Raw genomic sequence first — 12415 nt, 5'->3', positions numbered from 1 at the left:
TACTACGAACCACTATAGTGGCTTTCCATATGGTGCCACTGAGGTACTACGGACCACTATAGTGGCTTTCCATATGGTGCCACTGAGGTACTACGGACCACTATAGTGGCTTTCCATATGGTGCCACTGAGGTACTACGGGCCACTATAGTGGCTTTCCATATGGTGCCACTGAGGTACTACGGACCACTATAGTGGCTTTCCATAAGATGTCACTGAGCTACTACGGGCCACTATAGTGGCTTTCCATATGGTGCCACTGAGGTACTACGGACCACTATAGTGGCTTTCCATATGGTGCCACTGAGGTACTACGGACCACTATAGTGGCTTTCCATATGGTGCCACTGAGGTACTACGGACCACTATAGTGGCTTTCCATATGGTGCCACTGAGGTACTACGGGCCACTATAGTGGCTTTCCATATGGTGCCACTGAGGTACTACGGACCACTATAGTGGCTTTCCATATGGTGCCACTGAGGTACTACGGACCACTATAGTGGCTTTCCATATGGTGCCACTGAGGTACTACGGACCACTATAGTGGCTTTCCATATGGTGCCACTGAGGTACTACGGACCACTATAGTGGCTTTCCATATGGTGCCACTGAGGTACTACGGACCACTATAGTGGCTTTCCATAAGATGTCACTGAGCTACTACGGGCCACTATAGTGGCTTTCCATATGGTGCCACTGAGGTACTACGGGCCACTATAGTGGCTTTCCATAAGATGTCACTGAGCTACTACGGGCCACTATAGTGGCTTTCCATATGGTGCCACTGAGGTACTACGGGCCACTATAGTGGCTTTCCATATGGTGCCACTGAGGTACTACGGACCACTATAGTGGCTTTCCATATGGTGCCACTGAGGTACTACGGACCACTATAGTGGCTTTCCATATGGTGCCACTGAGGTACTACGGACCACTATAGTGGCTTTCCATATGGTGCCACTGAGGTACTACGGACCACTATAGTGGCTTTCCATATGGTGCCACTGAGGTACTACGGACCACTATAGTGGCTTTCCATATGGTGCCACTGAGGTACTACGGACCACTATAGTGGCTTTCCATATGGTGCCACTGAGGTACTACGGACCACTATAGTGGCTTTCCATATGGTGCCACTGAGGTACTACGGACCACTATAGTGGCTTTCCATAAGATGCATTATATTGCATAATGTTATTTCCTCTCATACTGTAAATTAAAGAGCGCATGCTAAGACGTTATAAAATACCCTGGAATACCCTTTATTTATAAATACCCTTTGGAGAAAAATTTTTTCGTTCGAAAAATTCATTCAATTCAAACAGCTTAGGTTCTCCGCCGACCGTCGCGGAGTACCGACTTGACGATGACGCTGACGATCGCCGTCGCGTAGCGTGCAGTGATGTCGCAGCGCTCTGTTCAGCAGAAGTACCGCGACGGAGAATCCGCCCGTAGCGAAAGGGTTAAAATTCCAGCGTTGACGGAAAAAGTACAGTAAACAGTTCATTCACACTCTCCGTCAAACACTTAAGTTCGTTCCACCGAATTTCCGTCGAATCATGGCGTGGAACTGTAGTCGAATCGTCGCTGGCTTCCCGGAATCACAGTTGAATCGTCGCTGGCTCCCCGGAATCGCAATCGAATCGTCGTCGGCTGTCGGCAATCGCAGTCGAATCGTCGCTGGCTTCCCGGAATCACAGTCGAATCGAGGCCCGAATAGCGTAACTTCATTGATATCTTCTTTTGAACGACGTACATATCTTCTTTGACGTCGCCTTTAATACTTTTCTAATGTTTTTTTTCGTTATAATTGCAATTTGTATAATGAAATAAAATAAGTTACTTGCTACGCGTATGGCCTAAAGCAGGGGTGTCAAACTCAAAAGCTAACCTGGGCCAAATAAACAATGCTTAACTTTAGGTGGGCCGCAAAAAAAAGATCAGTGTTCATAGAAACAAATATTTTTATTTTGACTAATACATTGTAATAAACATATATAAAGTTAAATTATTGTTTACGTCCTGATACTTGACATCTCTTCCCTGATACTATCTTTCCTATTTCGGGAGAAATTTTATTGGCCGAGACTATTTCTATTTTATTTTTACTTTGCGTCGGATATATTGACTGGGCCGCAAAAATGTTCATCTCGGACCGCGAGTTTGACACCCCTGGTCTAAAGTAAGTCATGTTTCGTATCACTTTAATTGGAACAATTTGGCCAGTATATTAAACAAAATTTTCATGTATACAGAATTAGAAATAAAAAAGTTAAGTCATCGTTTTTATTCTAGTATTACAATGTGTTCATAGTAAAATACACTGGCATGCGTGGTTGCTGCCTTTCCAGGTATGTACATAGTTTCATTCTATCTCTCTCTTACTCTCATAAAGAGTCGGCAAGTGTAAAGGCGAGCAACAAAGTCCGAAGAATCATGTCTTACTGGTCCCATATCTGCATGTTTCGATTTCGACTAAAAACATCTATGGGAGAAATTGCTATATTTATAAAATTCATATTATTAAGCATTCTGTACTTATATTAATTATGCAGTTGAAATATTTGATAGAAGAGAATAATTTGAATAATTATATACACGAGACTCATTTAATTGTTACATTGATTTTAAGTTTCTCTTAGTGACTAACACATTTACAGAATCAAATGATATTGAAATTATTTCTATATCATTAACGACACGCATAAGTACAGATAATTTCATTCGCAATTTTCGTAAGTGCGAATTTATTCATATTTAAAAGAATTAACTAAATAACATTTAAATAGTATTTAAAATGAATATCTTTAAGGATAAGGTGAACAGAATTTGAAACATTATTAACAGAATTATATATTTATAAATTACATACATAAATAAGAAAAATACATGGATAAATTAATTTGCTTATTAATTAATTTGCCTGAAGTATTTATGCAATAACATTCGATCAATTTGAGACACTGTAACTGAAACGCTATTCATTTTGCATGCAAAGATTCATTGGAATCACAGAACAGAATATGTTTGCATATTAAATACATACAGCGGTATTATTAAATAGAAACTCGATTAATCTGCCTGTACATTATAGGTTATTTCACTTGAGTTATTTATGGCATAAGTTATCCCTTCTTTGCTAAAACTAAACATCAACTGGCAATTCAAATGATTTAACATACAAATATCGTATCAATATATTCCTTCGTATATCTTCTTTCGTACCTTCATCGCATTATAATACAAATATCGAAACGAAGTAACATCGCAACAGTTACTGTTACACGGCATGTTACAACAAATTACCTCTAGACGATCTCAATTGTACAAAGACTTACAAGAAAACGCTGGTCCAACGAATGAGTAACGGTTTCACCGAAACGGAATAACTATGTTCCAAAATTTGTTTGACTAAAGTACATTCGAATATTCAAATAGGTAGAAGGGAAATTACAATTCGATTGTAGTACGATTTTCATTAACATTACTTAATTTTCTTCTGTATAATATTCATAGTACGATAGAGTTTAAAATCTACATAGAGAAATATAAAACATTCTTTCCTTATGTACAAATCTGTATTTTTCTACATGAACATCGAATTGTGTAGAGTTTCTAAGTCCTTCTCCCTTTCTACCTCGCGCTGTTTCTCTTTCCTGTACATTTCGTAGTCCTCATCGTCTGTAGGTAATTGGTGTCGGCAGAGCGGACACGAGTTCGTCTGAAAGTAAGTGGGAGATCGATTTTACCGACTAGACTATAGAATTTGTTTACAAAATCGGTAATGATGACTAGGAAAAATTGATACCTTATCTAACCACGGGATTATGCACTCCTTATGGAAAATGTGTTTACAGGGCATCCGCTTCGCGGACATGCCGTTTTCGAACTCTTTTAAGCATACAGGACATTGCTTCGACTCGGAAGAAGTGATTTCGACCTCCTCCAAGTTCTCGATAGCAGATTTCGAAGCAGGTGGTGGCAGCCTCGTCGTTTGCCCCAATAAATCCCACATACCGAAATCTCGTAAAAGTCTTGCCATGTGTATCAAATGATTCGGTGTCTCGCCGTCTTCTAACGGTGTCCAACCCATTTCATCGAAGTAGTCGGACATTTTTTGGTGACGAAATTTTTGCTAACTTTATGCACACTTAATTTCCCAATGTCTAGTCACTGCTCGCACTTTCGATTCGAACCGTATATCGTAAAATGAATGCGAACACACGGGATTTCTTCAACCGGATTTCACTGTACGTCTGTCACCGCAGCTAATGTTTGATATAGGAACCTCAAAGCAGCTGTTCGTCAAACTTAGAATAATAATATACTAGATGTCTGCACTATAACAAAACAACGCCAATAATTAATCTCGGAACTCTTATGAACTTCGCTGATGTCGATCGAAAAATAAACTATATTATCAGTTGTAGGTATGCGTGATGGAGGTTTTCGAACTGTTGACAGTTTTTATTTGTTACGAATTTATTAATTCTAATCTTGTTTTATCGTAGATGAGATACAATGACAGGATTAAAATATTACTAATTTTTATGTCCCGGGTCTAACTACATTACCACTTCGACATATATTGCCACTGATTGCAACGTCCTCTTCTCATACACAACGGTCAAGTGTGTAACTATTCAAATTAACAGCATTGGTAAGCAAAAGGGAAAGCCTGCGCGAATGAAACGCGAATGAAAAGTTTAATTAAAATGCCGATGCTCCAAAGTTTCAGATATTTCGTGCTCCGTTAGCTGTTTTTAATAAAAATTTATTTGGTAAAATAGTTCAGGAAGTATCTGTCAACATTGTTGGCAAAAGGAATTGTTGCAAATATAAAACAATTAATTGAAACATTCATAATTTAAATGTTACTCGATATCTCGAAGTCGGCTAGTTTATTTTTAAAAATTATGGTGAAGTAGCGAGCAGCGTCCCTAACAGCACTGCTGGCAGAAGAATTTATTAGAATAAATATTGAAGAGATAGGAATGGTCAATTTATCGGTGGAACATGCTCGATATAATAATAGAAGCATTTATGCTTTAAAATTTACTCGGTATCTTGACTACTATTAGTTACTTTTAATAACAAATTAGATATATAATAAAATAGTTGAGAGAATGCTTGACAACGTCATTGATAAATGTGAATTTGATTATCATTTGAAGAACATTTTAAAACTGTTTCTAAACATTTTAAAAGAATTTCAAACTATATTGAGCTGTACTATAACTAAAATGTGACAAGTTATCTCCGAATCTATTAATGATATCGAAATTTCTTTTTTAGTTACAATGTACGATACTGATTTTCAGAGTATGTGATTTGTGGGAAGGTTAATTTATGACACCATCAATATTATATATGTAATAACAAAAGAAATTGTGCTAATGCAATATGCAATCTTATTCATTATCGAAAAATAGTATCGATGATATAATATTTAATTCAACAATCCCAACATTTTCGAATTTTGTGAAGTTGATAGATTAAAGATGTTTTCAGATTTAAAGGAAAACCTTTTATTGATTAAAAACTTTTATTGATGACATTGATTGAAATTTTTGTAATGTCTACAAGCATAGTTATTTATATGTACATATATGTATGTAGAGAAATAAATCAAGCAGAATCAACTTTTTAAATTTTCTGGACGAGCAAAGATTCCTTCTAATAATACAGGGTTCCCCGGAAAGAATCATCCGATTTCAAAAATTTATATTTTCAAAAATTACACACAGAAAATTATAATTCAAACACGAATATAACGGGAAAATGTGTGAGTTCGTACGAACCTACATCTGCACACCAGATCCGCACGGAGATTTATATATTTATTTATTGTACTCGGAGTTTTTCGAGACCGTTTTGGGGCCCGTCCGACCGTCGTAAACCAGACCCGAAGGATTTCCCAGCCTTCCATTCTTTATGATTCTTTTCCCGCTGTTGCCAACGATTTTCCTTCGACATCCTACTATCTCCTTTCCAACTCACCTCTGTCGTTTTCTTCCCCTTTCTACTAGTTGGTTTTCTGGTGGAGACCCCCAGAGTCTATCGAGATTTCTCCAGACGTGCGGACGCGAAATAGGCCCAAGAAATAAGCAGCGTTGATTGAGATTTAAATGTGGTGAGTGTTAGGCTTAGGCTTTTAGGCTTTTAGGCTTTTAGGCCTTAGGCTTTTCTGTCTCAGTTTTGGAGGGCACCTTTGCATTTCGTGTCGCGCTCAACGTTACCGATAGTCCACGAAAAATAAGCACGTTAGCAAGAAGCGAATATCCTACATATTTCATTTCTACTGCGAGTGCTGAATATTATTTGGAGGTAATAAGTGTATCCGGCGCGAACATTCATAAATGATGGAAACATGTACTACAGAAATACGATATGAGCCGTTTATTTTGAAAGTGGCCTAAGTCCATTTATTTTAAAATCCAGATATTTAAGGTTTTTACGTTTTAATAAATTTAAAAATATTGCTAATTGACAACATGGTGGTACAATGTTTTTGTGTTCCTAAGGGTCACTGCATTCTTTCAGCTTTGCTGACATGAAATTATGTGTATAACGTAGAAATGTAAATATTAAAATAGCTAGCTCGGTGCTTTTGAAAAAGGACTTAGGCCACTTTCAAAATAAACGGCTCATATAAACTGTAATTATTTTGATGGTCACCTCAAACACACATTTTTCTCTGTGCAGTCGGATATAGTTCATTTAGGTAGAATATCCGCTATCGTATCACAGCATTTTCTACAGAGTCGGTAATTCAGACCCTGAGACGAAAACAAGCATTTCGTGCAATGTTTGTGCGGCTCCTAAGGTCTGTGATTGTACCAAAATATCGTATGTACTCACTGTCAGATGGCGCCACGATTAACTTTTCTGAATGAGAAGTGACGAATTTATTATTTGCAACTTAGAATTAGTAGTATTTACAAAATTGACATAATGTATATCTATTTTCAAATGTACAATCGATTAACAACAGCTTCTCCTGTGCTTTATTTAACAAAAATTATTCATATGATGCATTTATAAAAAAATAAGGTGAAATTTGAAACAGTTAAAAGGCTAAGAGAATTTAGAAATATTAACATATTATTTCCAACTTATGGAAATTATTGTTTTTCGTTTCTTGCAGCTGATACAGAAAAATCTGGCGACTTTCAAATATTCCAAGTTTAGAAATTTAGTTTAATCGGAATCCTTCGCCTATATTTACCAATTGTTCAATAAGTAAATCTTTATACCTTTGCATTTTTAGTAACTATAAGCGGAGAATTTATACCTTCCTCACGATATGAAAGATTTTGATTTTCCACTTATATTTATTTTCTAAATGTTGCAAGTGTTTGCAACTTGTTAAACATTTCACAAAATCCTATGTTTAATTAATATATCTATTATATATTAATATATTATTACTGTATAGATATATTAATACATCGAACAAAGTGAAACCTTTTACCTTTATGGCATGCCGTATCCAAAATATGTAAAAAAACATTATCTTTTCTTATTAGATTTAACAATTTTCTTATTCTACAATATTGAAATCATAAAAACGCTTCCACTAAATATCATTAAATAAATGTATTCATCTAAATACGTATTAATATAAAAATTGGAAGACATCTAAATAAATTCAATCTTGTAATTTTTAAAAGACAACACAGACGAGTCACATTTAATGCCCGGTACGGTTAGCGTTAAATTCGTTTGTGTTATTATGATGTGGTTTTGTGTTTATGAAACGAGAATCTTCTCGTATAAAAGGTCGAGAGGGAACATTGTGATATTTCTCATACTACACAATGTTTTATTTATTTCATTTTATTATTTCAATGTAACATAAAAATCGTCGGAAATTATTGTGACAGAATGAAAATAATACAAACATTAACATATTATTTTCATTCGACATTATATTTTAGAGAGTATATAAAATTATTCTCACAATTAGTGTCCTGTGAACGCTTTAAATATTTCGATATTTTTAAGACAGTTCGCTTTCAAAATTTATCAAGCAAGTTAATCATGAGCAGACATGTCAATAGCCTTACGAACTTTTCTACTGGTCTCTTGTTTTAAACAGGGATTGAAAACAGTTATGATATTGATTATGATATTATGATATTGACTATGATTATGATTATGATATTATGATATTGATTATGATATTGATTATGAAACAGTTATGAAAAACCGAAATGCTCTCACAACTGTTATATGGTATACCGGTTTCGGTTCTTCAGAACTGTTACTATATCGGTTCTATAACTGTTATTTTTCAGTTTTGAGTTTTCATTATGAATTTCGGTTTTAATACTATTTCACGTAACAAATACATTGTATTTCCTTTGGGGATTCAAAGTATGGATTTTGAAATACTTTGTATCGTTGACAAGCTGCGACTACGGCCAATTTTGTATTGTTTTCTCTATCGCACAGAAAAAGGCTGTGCAATCTCTTACACTACATTGAATTTTGCCAATACGTGTGCATATGACCGAAATTCAGAACCGAAAAATAACCGGTATATTCTCAAGAACCGAAACTGAAACCGGTATAAGACAGAACCGATATACCTCATAAATGTTATGAAACTTTTACGGTTCTCCATAACTTGTTCAGTCAGAACCGATATATAACAGTTTGAAACAGTTATTTTCGGAACCTTTTCAATTAAATACAGAGCATCCAAAATACTAGGACACCTTGTATATTATAAAATCCGGACACCTTCAAATGTTTACGTTTCGAACAGGCCTAGTAATCACCTCTTGTTTTTAAATTCCGTAGATAGGTGAACATCATACGTCGCATGCCACATACAACGGTACAATCAAGGTTTCAGCACTGTCAATTAGTCGTGAAAACTACTTTTCGCGAAACTCGCAATATTTAAAGAGCATCAAACTTGACGAAAACTGAGTAAGTAAAATATTCTTATATTCTGTTTGCAAGTTATTGTAAGAACTTTAATTTATTGGTCTTTTTAAGGTAACAGAAAAATGGTACCGCCATTAATAATATCCAATACTGGGAATATGTATAGGAATTGGTTGTCATGGAAACTATGTTTCCTGGATTATATGAGAGATAATGATCTCTTTATAAAATCAGAAGCTTTTAAAATTAATCTTTTAAGAAATAAAATAGGACCAGGTGCTCTAAATTGTATAGAAGTTAATAAAATAATGTATAATACTTGTATTGAACATAAACTATGTAATTACTTAAAGGATCTTGATTTCTTTTTCCTTAGTATAAAAAATGAAGTTGTAGAACGCTTTAAATTTTTCACTAGATCTTTGCACAAAGATGAAACACTTGAACACTTTATCTACGATTTAAAAGTATGTTGAATCCATAAATGTTTATATTTTTTTCATATCACTAAATACATATTTTCATGTCATCTTTTCATACTTTAGGAAAAAGCAAGTACTTGTAATTTTGGATACCTAACTGAAAGTCTAATCAGAGATAAAGTAGTAGCGAGTATACATGACCCAGAACTTCGAGAAAAGCTGTTTATCACGATAAGCCTTGGATTGGAAACATTAGAGCTCATTTGTGAAGATCATAATAATCAGAAGAGGAAAAAAGAATTTCTCGTGAATCGCATTAATGCTGCTACTGAAAAGATTAAGATCATTGACAATAATGGAAAGATTGTCGAAGAGAAACAAACAGAGGCTGGAGCCGTATGTAGTAATAATGATGTAAAGGAAGCTGAACAAAGTCAAAGCTTATATGAGCAAGTAAATGCTAATGACGAAACTAATAAAGACTCCAAAAATGATAATGACAAGATTGCTTTTCAAGGAAATAGTAATATTAATAGCAGTGAGATAAATGAAAAAGAAACTGACGCTAAAATTTTAGGAAAAAAGCTAAAAATGCAAGGAAATAGTAATGAAAATAACGAAGCTAAGAAAGATTTTGAAAATCGCAATAGTGACCATGACAAAAATACTGCATACCAAGAAAATAGTAATAATAATAATGAGACCAAGACGGATTTAAAAAGTGGTAATACTGGCATTTTAAAAAAAAAGCCAAAAATGCATACTGGTTCTCGAGGAAATAATAATGAAAATAGGAATTTTATAACTAGCAGAACAAATACTAACATAAAGGATGAGCGTCAAATAAACTTCAAAGGTACCAATAATAGTAATATGAATACGGCTCGCCGAAATAACGAAACAGTAAGAAGATGTTGTTGGAGATGTAATGAAAATCATCCTCTAAGATCTTGTCCTGCTTGGGGACATAAATGTGATAACTGTGGTGAGCGTAATCATTTCAGTTACTGTTGTAGACATGAGGGAAGACGCATAAAGGTGTGTAGAACTTTTTTAACATTACAATTTTACTATATTTTATTCTCGCTATAATTGTAATTATACTAAACGTTATATTAACTTTAGGCAGATACACCAACAAAATCATCCTACTCCAAAACCATTCTACAAGAAAATGTATTAAAGGTAGGAAATGAACACCCATTCTTAGAATTTGAGTTATTATTTATATATGTTTATTTATATTCTTCTTTCTTTTTAATATTAGCCTACCCCTACATTTATCAACAATATACCAGCACCTACTGAAGCCCAGTATCCAAAAGAAGCTGCTGTGGTAGTAGTGTTTTCTAATATTTCAAGTTTTATTGAATTGAAGGTGAATATAAGTAAACAAGAATTTATCTCTTACAGATTCCTAGTGCCCCAGTATTGTATGAATATGAGGATGCAATATATCCTAATTTTCAACATGTGGCAACTTCCCAAGAGAATCTGGTAAGTTTGGACTTACTTTACAAATGAGTAAAACAGTAGAAGAGACCTGAGTTACTTGACCAATCCTTAACATGTCTACTGTTCATAAATGAATCATTTGTATTTGGCATGTTGAATACCACAAGTTTGCAGATGTATATATGGATTGAACTTTGAAAATCATTCTAAGTGAAACTAAATCACAATTTGTATTATATTTAGATTGATAAGTAAAAAAATCTTGTCTGTGGAGTTAGCTAACTTGACATATGATTTTAAGTGTTTTAAGAAATTTTAATTACATTTGAATCTACAGTTAGTACTGAAGACTCAACATGCTTGTATTTTCATTGATTTTTGGAGGGGATATTTTCTTTAGCTTTATTTAGACTTTTAAATGCTCGTTTCTTAATGAAGTAATCAACGTTTTTAACATGTTAAGAACTGCGCGTTTTAAACCTTCGCGTACCAAATAAAATAAAATACCATAAACTATAATTACACATTTTTATATCACGTTTATAAAGAATTGTTAAGCAGTTTTTTGTGGACAATAATTCGTAAATGGAATAAAAATATTTATTTATCATTTATGATTTTGGATTTTTATTCCTACTGACAACGCGCGTTTGACTCATTAAATGACTATGAGTCATTCATAGTGTTGAATACTGTAGAAGTCTATAATATAATAACTCGATTCTATTAATTTTTTATATGAATTGAAATGTGTCTGTGAAAACTGGTACTTGAAAGCTGCTTTCAAGCATCGTTTAAACATATTTAAATGTTTAGAATGTGTATTTGGAAGATTTTACAGAAATCTACGTAGATATCATTTGTATATATTTTACAATTGAGCTGGACAAATTCTTAAATTTAGATATTCGACCCTTTCTCAAAATGAAAATATTAAAATAGAAAAATGATTTTTAGATTTGTGTTCAGCTTATTTATAAATATTACAGCAGCAATCTATTTAAAGAGAATTAGTCAATTAGTCCAAGCCTCCTCAAATTTCACATCTACAGAGTGTCCTGTAGTATGTGGAACCTATTTCAGAAATAAATTCGATACATGAAAACAATAAAAAAGGACCATGCAAACATATGTTCTATTCGACTTCTTTTTCAAGTTAAGACAAAGATTGTGAACAAATACTGTGCGTTATGGAAGAAACTCACTATAACTGAAAAATGAGATCATATGTTTATATGAACTTTTTTTATTGTTTTCTCTATAATACTGATGTCTTAATAGTAGCTTGTACAAAATATGAAACAACACTATTTTCTTTGTATTGGATAATAAGTCACTCGAATTTTATTAAATATTTCAATATGATTTATTAACTTTCAAACATGTAGCCACTGAATCCTCAAGCAAGCCTGTCAGCAACTGGAAATAAACAGCATAAGACACATTCAACTTCGAGGAAGGAATCATGTTCAATATTATAAGAATAGCTAGTTAATAATAAGTATTATTATGATTCGTAATACAACTTTATATTAATTATATTTTAAGATTATGGACTAAAAAGAAGCAAAAAGAAAAATACTTAAGTCTCTTTGGAAATGTAATAAATAAAGTTTGTTAGCAGCAAAAAAAAATTAA

At 33.8% G+C, this 12415-nt stretch overlaps 2 protein-coding genes across 2 annotated transcripts; one reads left to right on the top strand and one right to left on the bottom strand.

Annotated features, from left to right (window-relative positions):
• Positions 1-2839: 2839 nt before the first annotated feature.
• On the bottom strand, positions 2840-4328 carry LOC117227953 (E3 ubiquitin-protein ligase RNF181). Its single transcript, XM_033483512.2, has 2 exons — positions 3811-4328; positions 2840-3723 (listed from the first exon to the last, which is right to left on the bottom strand). Exons 1-2 carry the CDS (start codon positions 4114-4116, stop codon positions 3589-3591), a joined length of 441 nt encoding a protein of 146 aa, XP_033339403.1. The 5' UTR covers positions 4117-4328; the 3' UTR covers positions 2840-3588.
• Positions 4329-8796: 4468 nt separating this feature from the next.
• Positions 8797-12415, top strand: LOC117227968 (uncharacterized). The gene is made up of 7 exons (XM_033483545.2): positions 8797-8942; positions 9012-9367; positions 9446-10360; positions 10448-10507; positions 10590-10658; positions 10736-10819; positions 12166-12415. Exons 2-7 carry the CDS (start codon positions 9023-9025, stop codon positions 12256-12258), a joined length of 1566 nt encoding a protein of 521 aa, XP_033339436.2. The 5' UTR covers positions 8797-8942; positions 9012-9022; the 3' UTR covers positions 12259-12415.

Source organism: Megalopta genalis, chromosome 17 (genome assembly GCF_051020955.1).
Source record: "Megalopta genalis isolate 19385.01 chromosome 17, iyMegGena1_principal, whole genome shotgun sequence".
NCBI classification, from domain to species: Eukaryota; Metazoa; Arthropoda; class Insecta; order Hymenoptera; family Halictidae; genus Megalopta; species Megalopta genalis.
The sequence above is the reverse complement of the archived record's forward strand: the minus strand, read 5'-3'. Positions and strand labels throughout refer to the sequence as shown.